This window comes from Elephas maximus, chromosome 1 (assembly GCF_024166365.1).
Source record: "Elephas maximus indicus isolate mEleMax1 chromosome 1, mEleMax1 primary haplotype, whole genome shotgun sequence".
NCBI lineage: Eukaryota > Metazoa > Chordata > Mammalia > Proboscidea > Elephantidae > Elephas > Elephas maximus.
The window spans coordinates 107,794,495-107,809,095 of NC_064819.1; the positions used below are offsets into that span (position 1 = coordinate 107,794,495).

The window sequence follows — 14,601 nt, forward strand, 5'->3', positions numbered from 1 at the left end:
ATCTAGCTCTTCCCAACCCGTACCCTTTCCACGACATGAAAAGAGGGGACAGGACAACCCCTAAACTGACGCTAGTCAAGGCTCTTGAAAAATTAAATAGCCTTCTAAAACTCAATGTAGGGATTCTGCAGCTCTGCAGACAAGAAAAACAGAAATATGAAATCTTAGGAGAAAAGACCAGCAACTCTGCATTATTTTTGAGGAGCGGGTAGGGGAGTGGGACTCTGAGGTCTCTGTTAAGCCAGTTTACAAATTGCTAATAGGATGTCACGGTAAAAATGGCACGGAGATTTAAAAATCCCAGGGCTGAACTTCCTAACTCCCAAGAGGGCCCTCAGCAGGACGATGCATATCCGTGGGGAGCTCAGTTCCCAGAGGACTCCGGGCAGAGCCAGCACAAGGGTGTATAAAAAGCTTCACAACCAATACCAGATGGCCACTGCATAGTCACTACCCATCCAGGCAGCAGTGGGGCACACAGTATATAATTTAACATTCTAACCATGCTGGAAGTAGCTCTGACAAGTGGAGAAAGAATGCTTGGCAGGGAGTGGGAGTGAGGGTGAGAAGACAATAGGGCAGCAGCAGGGACTCATTGTTCTAGTTTTCCTGAGTTCAAATGTGTGTGGTTTCAAAACAAAAAAATCCAGAAAGAAACATGAGATTAATGCATTTATTCCAAGTAATTAACACATTAAAAATAAAGTTAAACTTGTCCAAGCCAACACATGAATTCTTTAATCTTTTTAACAAAATGTACAACCCAAAACATCACACTATGGTGGAAATAACTTGGGAAAGGGAGAGGTAGAGGAGATACATGTGAGTCTGTGGAACAGAGAATGAGTCCGATCCCAAGACAAGTTTCAGATCATCTACCTCTTCAGAACAGAAATGGCTACTAAACAATTTAACATAAAGTATTTCTGGATCACAATACAATGAGCTAAAGGCCATCTCAAAAACAAAAGTGACCCAAAATATATACCTGCTTCATTGAGTCATGAGTAAGCCTTACCGATTTGTTGTCTTCCAAAAGTGAGTCTGCTAGATTTTCTTCCATGTTTACTGAGGCCATTTCCAAACAGGTTTGGGAGTTGGCAGGATCATCTCCAGCAAAGGCAACATAGTAAGGGAAGTATGGGGGCTCACATGCCACGGGGAAGTAAACAATAAACAAAAGAGCTACTCACGCTGCATTTCAAACAATGTTAAGGCAGGCCCATCCAAACTGGAAGCCTAAGGGATGAACAATTCTTCCTTCATCAGTAGAAGTTTTCCATTTCAGAAAGCCTTGTGGTGTTTCTCCCAGAGATCCATCAGCTGCCCAGAAAATTGGGTGGGAATACAACACAGCAATTGGAGAAGTCAGCTGTCTCCCTCCTCCCCCATATTCCAGAAATTACAGAGTCAAAGTAAAAATACAATCAAAGCACACTATGTGGACAGTCAGATAGACATTTGATTTTAATGACAAAGTAGGAGAAAATAAATGGCCAAAAAGAATTAACACAAAATACTTTTTTACAGACATATATAGAAGCAGTTATGATTGATTTGTCTGGTATTTTAAGGGAAAAGAAATAAAAAGGAAAGGAGGTAAATTTTTTAGCTTCCATGGACATTTACTGTAAGATGTTAACAACATCTTTTGGTCTAGCTTCCAGAGGAGATAGCCAAATAGCACTGGGTCATCTGGGCACCTGATTTCTAGAAGCCAATGTGATTCATCCACAAGTAGCTCTGGGTATATATTCTTTCAGTTGTGAACACTGGATTCCATGAGGTCCTGGATGGTATCAACTGTAGGTTCTTGTACAGGCATTTGCTGAGGGGCTATGTTACCTCCAACTACCTGCTCCCTTGGAAGGGACCGTGAATTCTCTTCATCTACTTGAGGAACTGCTACCTCTGTGACAGATGCATTCGGTATTTCCAGCTGTAGTGGTCCCATTTGGAGAGAGCTACACTCAGGAGGGTCACCTGGCTCAGAGAAAGGAGAACACAGCTTGTCTTTCTGAACTCCAGATGTCCGGGTGACAAAGTCAACAAGGTCTGGAAGGCAAGGAGATGGCCCAAGGCCTGAAGAGTTAATTGTTTCTGATTCTAATCTAAGTGACTCTTGTTTCTCTAACTGGGAAGTTTCTTCTACTTCCTCAGGCATCATTCCTCCTGCTAAGAGGTCAAGGGCCTGGTGTGTTACCTCTAAGCTCCCCGAGCCAAGGTCAACATTTTCTACAGGCGGTCCAGTTTTTAAAATGTTAGGAGTGATCCTCCCATTTCTGGGATTAGATGAGTTTTGCTCACCCTCTACCCCAAAGTTAAGCACCAGGGGTTTTGAAGAATCTAATGGGAACCCAGAAAAGGATGGGATTGGTTCAAAGTCAGCAGGAGTGGAGGGATTACATTCTACAAGTGATGCAGAATATTCTTGACACACTTTCTGAGACAGAACAGTTGGGGATCTGCGTGCTGGTTCTACCTGAGTACTGCAGAAATCAACACAGATATCCCCCAGATTCCCCAAGGCAACAAGCTCTGCTAATTTTAAGTCTGTAGTTTCAAAGTCTTCTGAGGTCTTGCTTTCTATTGTCACTGTTAATTCTGGATGGACACCTCTTAGCTCCAGGGCTTCTGATTCTCGTTTTTCTGGGTTCTCCCAGGTCTCTTGCTTTTTCTTGTTCTCATCCCAAACAGCCAATTCATAGATCATTTTGCCCTGAAAGCCTTTTGATCTTTCTCTCTTGAGTTTGAGGCTTCTGTACCTAGAAATTTTGGAAGCTGACTCTGGAGCTGAATTTTCTAGCCACTCTTCACCAACTGAAACTCCTTGCTCCTGTAGACTATCTGTTAAAAACGTATCTGATCTGACTGAGGACTGAAGAAGCAATTCTGGGGCAGAGTTCTTCACAGGTTTATCTTGTGGATTCTGGAGTAAAGACCTAGCTTCTGACGGAAATGAGTCTCTTTTTGCCTTTGTGGAAGAGAGAGCCTGCGCACTCAATTCAATCACTACTTTACTTTGAGTTTCACTTTCTGTTATCAATTTCTTGGGCTGTTCAGCCTCTCTGTCAGTCATCAGCAACTTGGGCTGTTCCACTTCTCCCTCCCACATGTACCTGCTTCCATCATTCAAATTAGAATTTTCTATCCTGTGGGGCTTAACGTTGATACCCATTCCCTCTGCTACCATCCCCTCAGAGAGTTTTGCTCCCATTTTTTTTAGTTCAGTGTTTGTCTCTACCTCCCCTTTTCCACAATCCTCAGATTGGTGGAGCTCTTGGTTTTCCTCATCCTGGTTACCAGATTCTATGCGATGGACTGCCACGAACTTCTGAGATTCAACGATATGACAATGTGTTTCTGACCGCTGAGGGCCTGGCTCTGCACTGGGTGGTCCTGGCTCTCCCAAATCAAGCTTGATTTTTCCTTCTGGAGGCATATCCTTATTAGTGTCACTCTGGAAGGAGCTAGAATTCCACATGGCCAAAGTATCTGTCTTTGGGGTAATAGTTTCATAATGCCTGCTTTGGCACAACCTTGTCAGAGGCTGCAGGAAGCCATGGCTGCTGTCTCTGCTTTTTGGGTCTGTGTGTTCTACTACTGACCATTTCCCTAGGGACATCACAGTTTTTGCAATGGGCATTTCAGGGTTGCTGACTAAAGGTGCAGTGACTAAACCCCTATCTTGAGGCATCTCCTCTTGGGATGCACTGCTGTTCAAAGTAGAAGTGGAAGAGCTGTTTGAACTTTCTGCTCTGGAGAAGTTGCTGTTTTCCCCATTGGCCAATGGACCACTGCTCAGCTTAGTCTCAGGGGCCCCTTTTCCACCACTGCTGTAAAATATATCATATAGGTCCTTAGCATTGGCTGTGGCTAGGCATGAATTTCGCTTCTCCAATTTTTTGGCTTGTTCACTGAACACACTTGAGAGGGGTGGAGGTGGACGCACTAACAGAGAGAACAGGGCCTGGTCTCGGTCACTCTCACTCACCCCAGGAGCAGTCTCATCAGAAGGAATGGCAGCTGGCTGTGCCGAGGCCACGATGGCTACAGGTAACACTGGGTTCAAAATGTTAGGAGCCAGAAAGCCAGGGCTGAGAGTCTGAGACACAGTTGGGTTTGATTTTACTGGAGCCAAGACAGCATTTGCTTGAGCAGGTGATGCAGCAGCTGGATGAGGTAAAACTGGGGGTGGTGGAGGTGGTGGTGGAGGGGGTGGTGGAAGAGGTGGTAGCATTTGCTCAGGTATATGGGATGGCTCATTTTTTTCAGCCAGCACCATCTTCTCCTCTGGAGACCCTTTCAGAATCACCTCTTCCCCTCCAAATGCTTTGGAGATGATGTCTGGAGGCAAGAGGAGATCAGATGAAGACTCTTTGACCACTGGCAGAGGCTTAGCAGTGGTTCCAGAGGACTTGATAGACAGAAAGGTGTTGAGAGGAGCTGGCTTACTCACTGTGGCTGAACTTGACTTGCGAAGTACTGTGGATGGGATGGGAAGGTTGGGTCGGATCTTAGTTAGGGATGAAGTTGTCACAACAGGCATCCAAGGGCTGGTATGTGCAACAACAGTTTTCCCAGAGAGCTTGATTTTGATGGGCTTTGCCTTCCCAGCTTCAGCTTTGCCATCTTCTTTGTCCTTAATGCTTTCCACAATGTCTTCCTTAGGGATACCTGAGGGTACCACTGAACTTTTTTCATCCTCTTTTTCTAGCTTCTTCCAGCTGAATTTTCCAAAAGAGGAAGATATTGGTGATTCCTTCTTTGCCTCTTCTTTTAATTGCAGTTTGGTGCCAACTCTCCTTTTATTTTCAGCCTTTTCAGGGGAGTTCCCACCCTCAGAGAATTGGTCCTCTAATTCCAGAGAGACCTTGTCATCCTCCTTTACTTCCTTCATGACTTTTGCCTTTTTTTCTTTCTTCTCCTCCTTTGGTTTCTCACTAAGTTTGCGTTTAAGCTCACTCTGCCGTCGCCGTTCTGTCTCTAGGACCACAGCCAAGCCAGCTTGGCGGTCCAGATTCCGCCGCTCCTCATATAATGGGTTTTCATCCACATATTTCTGGGAAGAGAAAAGATAAAGGATCAATAACTGTTCAACACACTTCAAAAGAAAAAAATCTTGACCCTACCACTGTTAAAATTCATCTAGTAGAAAATTTCTAAAATCATCTTCCTCATGGATATAGATAGTACCATCAACTCAGCAGCTCTCATTAGGATTGTGGAGAACTTCCTAGTAGTTAATATTAAAGAAATGTAAATAACTTCTTCTGGCTCTGAAGAAGATATGTGACTAAGTCAAAAAGATTGCTACAAAAAGCTGGAAACTTCACAGGCTATTACAAAGACGAACCTTGTATTTCTCATTGTGTTGGTGACCTTTCACATGTTGCTCTCCAGAAATTGGATCCCCCAAAAATTCCTCACAGAGCTGGCAGTAATATCCAGTGATGGGTATCAGGAACTCAGAGCCTGGAAGCAGCAGAAGAAAGTCATGGAAATAAGTTCTTTCCACCCAAATTCACAGTTACCAAAAGAAACCCTATCTCCCTTTGCATTAAAATGGTATAGCAGAGAGGGCTTTACCCACTTTGGAGTCAAAGGTAGCATTTAGATGAATCTCAATAGCACAGTCCCCCAATCTAAGTCTTGAACCTCTATCCTCTCTACCTTTTGGGAACACTAATTGATCAATTCAGGGATCTCCTCTGCCAGACCCATTTTTGTTGCTGAATCCCCTCAAACTCCAATTAGCACTAAGCATCTCAGGAGGTTTAAAAATTACTCCCAAACAGCCCAGTACCACTGGTATGAGGATCTCTTGTGTTGGTATTAATTCCTCAGGAATTTATCTTGTCCAGATCTAAAGGATGCGGCAGCATGGACTACTTGTGGAGATAAGATATTGGGAGGTCTAAAGGCAGAAGAACTTTCTACTTCTCAATTTATCCCCAATAACAACTACTCAAAACATTTTATAGTTCCTAGTTGGAAAGGCAGTTAAAATACTTTACTGTCCTTTTTAAAAAATCTGGATTTCAAATAAATAAACCAATATCAAAGACAGTTATTCTGCTATATTTTAGAGTGGTATGTAAATGTTTTACATCTATTAGTAGATTTCTGGCCACATGAGTAGAGATTATTTTTATCTGATGGGTCTCTTTATTTCTTCAGGACCTAGTATACTATTTTATACACAGAAGCCCAGCTTTGTTAAAAGGAATGGCTATGTCTCACCCTATGCTGCTTCAGAAGACCTTATTTCAGGGACACTCTTCCTTAGTGAATGTAAACAAGCTACAGAGGAGGCAAGGAGGAAGCATACCTTTTGCAGGAACAGTTATCTTGTCAGTGCGCTTTACGGCATCTTGCTTGGCCTCACTCTGGGTCTTTGAAGCCCAAGGTCTGTTGTAGGGATCCAGTGTCTATTTGCAAGAGGCAGATGCGCTCACACAACAGCACTAAAAGTTCAATAACCCACTTTTCTCTCTTTTTCCCCCATACATAAGAACAGGGGACCACAAGCCCCAACTACCCTCCACCACCCACTCTGCCAACTGTTTAAACGGAAACCACCTGTAGAAAAGGTAAACATATGTTAGAACAAGTACCAGCGATGAATAAAATGAAACAAAAATATCAGGTACTCAAGAAATCAAAAGAGGCAAAAGCCTCACTTACGCTTGTCATGGTGTTTAGCTACAAGGCAGGTCCCCTGGACAGAGCCCTGGGGATGGTGTCTCCTTTGCTCATATCTCCTGGCTTTTCAGATTGGGGCTCCTGCCCATATGAGAATGTTTCATTTTCCAGCTTTGTGATGTAGAGAAGGGTATAGAAGTTGGAGGGTAAGGAGGAAGAGAGTGGAAATAACAAACAGCAAGACTCCTACCTGTGTGTGCTTCTTATTGTGCATATGGGTGAAGAAGTCAAACATGGTTCCACAAATGGAATTGCAATCTTTGCACCAGTGATTGCCAGCATCATAATACTCATAGGCAGTAATGGGCTGATCTGACTGCTTAGCGGCTGGTTGGGAGCTCTCAACAGGCTTGGGGCTCTTAGCACATGACTTCTCATTATTTAGCTTTGATTCCTGAGGGGAAAAACTTGCACTTAGAAGGAATTCAAGGCAGTCTAGATCTGTCATCTTTCAGAAGAAGCAAGTAGTCTACCATAATAATAAACCAAAAAACCAAACCCACTGCTGTCAAGTTGATTCCAACTCATCGTGACCATATAGGACAGACCAGAATTGTTCCCTAGGGTTTCTAAGGCTGTAAATTTTTACAGGAGCAGACTGCCGTATCTTTCTCTTGCAGAGGCTGGTGGGTTCAAACCACTGACCTTTCGTTTAGCAGCCGAGTCCCTAACCACTAAGCTACGAGGGCTCCAATTACCACAAGAATAAAACCATACCAAACCCATTGCTGCTGAGTCATTTCCAACTCACAGTGATCCTATAGGACAAAGCAGAACTGCCCCATAGGGTTTCCAAGGAGTGGCTAATAGATTTGAACCACTGACCTTACTGTTGCCAGCTGAATGCTTAACCATCACACCACCAGGGCTCCACCACAATAATAAAGGGTCATATTTCCAGTGCCTAAAGCTGCAGAATGGATCCCTGGTGGCAAAGTGGTTAGGTGCTCAGCTGTTAATCGAAAGGTCAACGGTTTGAACCCACCAGCTGCTCCATGGAAAAAAGATGTGGCAGTCTGCTCCCATAAAGATTACAGCCTTGTAAACCCTTCGGACAGTTCTACTCTGTCCTATACAGTTGCTATGAGTCGTAACTGACTAAATGGCAATGGATTTGATTTTGGTAAAGCTGCATAAACTGGGGAAAAACCCAAGGAAAATTTGTCTCCAAGGCGCAAATAGAACCAGTCAGACTCCACAGTGCTATCACATTATGAAGAGTAAATCATATATTTACTTATATATCCTAGAAGAACACTCAAGTTTATGAAAATACTGGCTACCTCTGGAGACAGGAACTGGAGAGCGGGAGTGGGTAGGAGGTCTTTTTATTACCTATGCAACTAAATACACTAAATTTAAAAATCATAATGACAACTAGGAAGGGGAGAAAAACCAAAATGGCAAAGGTAGTTGACAGCTTAAGCAAAGCAAATGCAGAAAACAGACAACAGTGAGCTCATCATCACTGATGAATACTAGTATAGAAAACTGGAGGCAAAAACTGCATTGTGTATAGATAAAAAGTCATGTAATAACTTAAAAGAAATCTGGGTAAAATATTTCTAACTGCCTAAAATATTACCCTTTGTATTTAACAACTTTGAGTTAACATTAATCTTCTTTTGAAACATTTCAAAACAAAATCTTTTAAAACTCTCCAACATTAAGTTATCAAATATAACAAATGTTTTATTGGAAATTAATTTGTCAGCAAGCTGGGGAAAAGGCACTTAGGAGATGAGAAAGGCACAGAAAAAAGACAGTTCTGGAACACAGAGAGGGTAAGTATGAATGGGGTTCTACAGTAGATAAGATAAAGGAAATGGGTTCCTGGAATACTGGCTGGTAGGGAGCAACAGACAAGAGGAAGAAAAAGAAACAACCTGGCAGCAAAGATAACCATTCACTATTAAGAGTCCTATGCAAGAGTCACTGAAAAGATCACACCAGGCAGGCAGGGGATGAATATGTCACTGTTGGTAAGAGTATTACTAGCCACCACCTTTCTGGAGGATAATCTAAGAATACATATTTAAAAAAAAAACCAAACCCATTGCTGTCAAGTCAATTCTGACTCATAGTGGCCCTGCATGACACAGCAGAACTGCCCGATAGGGTTTCCAAGGAGCAGCTCGTGCATCCGAACTGCCGACCTTTTGGCTAGCAGCCTGAGGTGTTAACCACTGCACCACCAGGGCTCCAAGAATACTATTTTAAGGTATGTAATATATACTTTTTTTTTTAATATATACTATATATGTAAGAATACATATTACATACCTTAAAATTCTATATACCCTTTGACCCAGCATTCCCACTCTTTGGCATTTATCCTAAGGAAATTATTATGTCAGACAACTGGTGATTGATTGGTTAAGTAAATTTTGGTATCCATACAACAAAAAAAACTAATAAGATTGTTAAAAGTGATATTATAGAAATCTATTACTGATATGGAAAGATGTTTATGATATACTGAGATAACCAGTAATAAAATGTATTTGAATATCAATTATTGTTGTTGTTAGGTGCCATCGAGTCAGTTTCAACTCAAGAGGCCCTAAGTACAATGGAAAGAAACACTGCCCAGTCCTGTGCCATCCTTACAGCCATTGTTATGCTTGAGCCCATTGTTGCAGCCACTGTGTCGATCCATCTAGTTGAGGGTCTTCCTCTTTTTTTGCTGACCCTTTACCTTACCAAGCATGATGTCCTTCTCTAGGGACTGGTCCCTCCTGATAACATGTCCAAAGTCCATAAGATGAAGTCTCACCATCCTCCCTTCTAAGGAGCATTCTGGCAGCACTTCTTCCAAGACAGATTCGTTTGTTCTTCTGACAGTCCATGGTATATTTAATATTCTTCGCCAACACCATAATTCAAAGGCATCAATTCTTCAGTACTCCTTAGTCACTGTCCAGCTTTCACATGCATAGGAGGAGATTAAAAACACCATGGCTTGGGTCAGGTGCACCTTCGTCCTTAAAGTGATGCCTTTGCTTTTTAACACTTTAAAGAGGTCTTCTGCAGCAGATTTGCCCAATGCAATCCATCTTTTGATTTCTTGACTGCTGCTTCCAAGGGCGTTGATTGTGGATCCACGTAAAATGAAATCCTTGACAACGTCAATCTTTTCTGTTTATCACATGATGTTGCTTAATGGTCCAATTGGGAGGATTTGTGTTTTCTTTATGTTTAGGTGTAATCCATACTGAAGGCTGTAGTCTTTGATCTTCATCAGTAAGTGCTTCAAGTCCTCTTCACTTTCAGCAAACAAGGTTGTGTCATCTGCATATCGCACGTTTTTAATGTCTTCCTCCAATCCTGACACTGCATTCTTCTTCATACAGTCCAGTTTCTTGAATTATTTGCTCGGCATACAGATTGAATAAGCATGGCGAATATCAAAAAAGATATGTAAATAGGCATAAAACGCCAAATGTCACCTTATCCAAAAGACCTTTCCTAACCACTCCATATCAAATACAGTCACTCTAAATCCCTGATTCTGTTTTCTTTTTTAATGTACTTATTACTATGTAACATACTCTTATTTGTCTTTTAATTCACGTCTATACTGTTCCTGACTATATTCCCAATATCTAGAACAGTGCCTGGCACCTTCTTGGTGATCAATAAATATTTGTTAAATGAATTAATGAACAGAAGAAGGATTTGGAGTAATATACATTGAAGTATTAATAATGGTTGTCTCTAGGGGACGGAATTGTGGGATTGTATGTCAGTGTTTATTTCCCTGAAATGAACATAAAGAGATAGAAAATCTCAAACCAATTATGTATTTTTAAAGAAAGGCAAAGAAAGAATACCAAAGACAGACAGAAAAAAGAGGTTATAGACAAAACATTCCTTACTGCTGAAATGGAAACTGGATTGCAACATATTCTCATCAGCTTCAAGGAACATGAAGACTCATCAAAACTGAGCTGATCAATTATCATGGGGCTGGTGAATAGAAAAAACTCCAAACAGTGTGTAAGTCAAATACAAAGGGCCAAACTTTCAAGCTCTTCTTCCGTCAAAGGTCCGGGACTAAGTAACTCAAGTATAAAACATTATAGTCCTATCTGGGTGAGAAAGAGAACTACTCTTCCAGGAAGACACGTAGAAATTAGAGCAGGTTGATAAGAGAATACAGACTATCCTTTCCCCTAATCCCAAAGTTAACCAAGCATCTACTATGTGCTGGACATACTGGATGCCCCGGGAAACACGAAGATAAATAAATTATACTCTTTTATCCTCAAGCTCTCATTTAATGAAAGAGACACACATGAGAACAAAAAGACAGAATGAAATAAGTCTCAAAGAAGCAATTGTATATTATGGGAGTGCTAAAAAAGAGCTGACTAAATCTGGGTAAGATTCTAAGAATTCTTCATGAAATACGTAGCATTAAAGTCGGGCCCTCATGAAAAACGGGGACTGGGAGAAAGATTATGCCAGCTGAGAGGATTACTAATGCAAAATCAGAGGTGTAATAGCATATTGCACATCTAGAAAGCAACAAGCATTTTGAAGTGGTGGGAGTGTAAGATGTAGCAGAGAGGGAATCTGGAAAGACAGGTTCATTATTCAAACAAATATTTTCTTGAACTCTATTACATGCCAGGCACTGAGCTATGTATTGGAAATTATATCGATGCCTGAAACAGATATGGCCTCTGATCCCTTGAACCTTAAAAATCCAATTGGGGGACTGATATAAAATAATTACACATGTAATTATATAATTACAACTATCATAAATGCTAAGAAAGAAAATTATAAGATATTATGAGTGCCTACCTGGCAAATTTAATGGTCTGGGGAATCACGGAAGGGAGTCGGGAAAGTAATTTAAGCTGAGATCTGAAGGATAAATGTGAGTTAGTAAGAGGGGATAAGGAAAGGGGTTTGTATGGTAAGCAGAGCGAACAAAGGACGCAATGGCATTAGAGGGATGATGCATTTGAGGAACTGAAAGACCGATAAAGAAAATATAGTGAGCAAGAGGGAAAAGAGACAGGAAATGAGGCTCAAAACATAGGCAAGGGAACATCACAATCATCAGCTATAATGTGCAGAAAGGATTAAGAGTGTTGCAGTACGATCAAGAATTGAAGGTGGCTTGGATTTGGATGGCAATGGAGATGAAGAGGATGTTTCATGGATTGAATTGTGTCCCCCCAAAACATGTGTCAACTTTGTTAGGCCATGATTTCTAGTATTGCCTGGTTGTCTTCCATTTAGTGATTTTCCTATGTGCTATAAACCATAATCTCTACCTGTGGTTAAAGAGGATTAGGGTGGGATGTAACATGCTCAGGTCACATCCCTGATCCAATGTAAAGGGAGTTTCCCTGAGATGTGGCCTGCACCGCCTTTTATCTTATAAGAGATAAATAGAAAGCAAGCAGGGTCGGGGACTTCAAACCACCAAGAAAGCAGTGCCGGGAACAGAGCGCATCCTTTGGAGCTGGGGCTCCTGCGCAGAGAAGCTCCTAGTCCAGGGGAAGATTGATGACAAGGCTCTTCCCCTAGAGCTGACAGAGAGCGAGAGCCTCTGGAGCTGACACCCTGAATTCGGACTTAGCCTACTAGACTCTGGGAAAATACACTTCTCTTTGTTAAAGTATTCCACTTGTGGTATTTCTGTTATAGCAGTACTAGATGACTAAGACAAAATGAAACTGAGATATACTCTGGAGGGAGAACTGGCAGAATTTGGTAACTGATTGGGTATGTAGTAGTTGGGGAGAGGGAAGCACTGATGGCATAAAAACTGATGGATAGTGGTACTATTCATTGATAATGAGTAACACTGGAAGATGAAAATGTTGGAGGGAGGGTGACCACAATCATTAGTTTGAGACGTGCTGACACTCAGGTTTGGACCTCAGAAGGATGATTTGAGGTAGAATATAAAACTGGAAGTTGTCAGTATGGTATCTGTGCACAGAACTGGATGAAATGGCCTAGGGAGAGAGTAGAATTCTGGAGAACTGGACCAGGACTGAGCCCTGAGAAACTCAAATATTTAAAGATCAGATAGCAAGAGGATAGGCAGCAAAGGACACTAAACAAACAGCAGCCAGAATACTAGGAGAAAAACACATGTGAGAAAAGCAGAGGGAAGAAAGTATTTTTAGGAGAGAGTGATTCCCTGTGTCAAATATTGCTCACTTGACAATTGAAATACATTCACTGGCTTCAGCAGCATTGTGATGACCCTGTTGCTAAATACGAACCCCAAAATTAAATATATACAAACTGTGAGAAAATTAGAAGTCACACTGGAGTGGACTAAGGAGTAAATGGTGGAACAAGATCATAGAGGCTCTGAATGCTGAGGATTTTAGATTCTACTTTGTGGGCAACAGGGAACTGCTGAAACTCCAGAGAGTACCACGATCTGATCTATGTTTAAGAAAATAACACTAACAAGATTAAGAACAGATAGGAAAAGAAAGCTAAGAAAATAGTTAGAAAGCGTCTGTAAGAGCCATGGGAGATAAAAGATAAAATAACAGAAATGAAAAAGCTGAGCTGTTACCTTGCTGTTGGAGGAGCTTGAGGGGGATGACACTTTTTCCGGGCTTGTAGCTTTTTCTGTTTTTTCAGACCTCTCTGCAGGTTCTTTACTGTCATTTGAAGACTTCTGGGATTTATCAAAAATATTAATTCCCAAGATCTGAGCCACCTTGTCCAGTTCGGACTGCTTCTTTTCTGCCTCTTCCGCTTCTTGTCGTAGCTCTGCAATGTCCTTCATAATGTTATCCTGAAGCCGACTCACCTCCACCAGGAGCGGGTCTTTGTGGCCATCCTTTTCCCTTCGTTTTTTGCGCAGCATCTCTCCTGAGTAGTCACATGTCAACAGAAAGCAACACAGGAAAAGAAAGTTAAGAGAGTGAATCATTTTCCAGTCACAAGTAGTAATCTATCAGGATCTTAGGGTTACGAAATCTTTTCTCACAAAAGTTTCTAAGAGCAAACAAGACTCTCCTTCCACATGGTTGGTTTAGATGCACCTTCTACGGAGATAAATGATGGATGATTACATTATCTTCTGTGTAGGGGTTATCAGCCAGCGATTTACAGACAGGCTTCCAGGGCTCTATGAACCCCCAAAATGGTATGTCCAAGTTTGTGTGCATGTCGTGTACCCAGAAAAAGGTTAATAAATGCTGTACTTATGAATCTAGGGTACAAAGATTTTCCAGAATGTAAGAAACATTCGAAGTCACATATTTGACTTTATCTGATTTAATGATCCTTCACTAACTCCCTTCACTGAGTTTTAGGTTTTGCCTCAGGCTCAACCAATGTTATCTCTTATCCCAAACTGCATGTCCTCAGGTATTAATTCTCACAGGATTCATAACTAAGTTTCCAAACCCAGTCAAAAGCAACTCTTCTCCTACCCTCTGTTCTTCCATACCATCGACAAACTGCTGCATACAGAAGTCTTCCTCTGTTCTTTCCTCATTGTGTAAATTTTTGAAAGCATAAATGGAGATGGAATCAAAAATGAGGCATCAAAGAACATCTTTTTTGTGCCAAAAAGTAAGGAAGTGCTTAAAAAATGATGGGGACATATCAAAAGGACATAGGTATCAGCTTAAAGGGGCTCCCACTGGCCATATCTGGGACAATTTGAGCATGAAAATAAATGAATAAAGACGTCATGGATTGAATTGTGTCCCCCTAAAACATGTGCTGTAAACTCTACTACACCTGTGGTTATAATCCCGTTTGGGAACAGGGCTTCTCTGTTATGTTAATGAGGCAGTATTAGTGTAGGGTGGAAACCCTGGTGGCACAGTGGTTAAGTGCTACAGCTGCTAACCAAAGGGATGGCAGTGTAAATCCGCCAGGTGCTCCGTGGAAACT

The 14,601-nt window shown here is 41.6% G+C and overlaps 1 protein-coding gene across 1 annotated transcript in view; it reads right to left on the bottom strand.

Annotated features, from left to right (window-relative positions):
* Positions 1–659: 659 nt before the first annotated feature.
* ZNF318 (zinc finger protein 318) overlaps positions 660–14,601 on the bottom strand; it is a 30,632-nt gene continuing 16,690 nt past the window's right edge. Inside the window, exons 6-10 of the mRNA XM_049892652.1 lie at positions 13,265–13,566; positions 6,896–7,099; positions 6,332–6,431; positions 5,357–5,475; positions 660–5,062 (exon numbers count right to left, since the gene is read on the bottom strand). Coding sequence (XP_049748609.1) covers positions 1,760–5,062; positions 5,357–5,475; positions 6,332–6,431; positions 6,896–7,099; positions 13,265–13,566 — 4,028 coding nt within the window. The 3' untranslated portion in view covers positions 660–1,759. The remainder of the gene's footprint in view (positions 5,063–5,356; positions 5,476–6,331; positions 6,432–6,895; positions 7,100–13,264; positions 13,567–14,601) is intronic.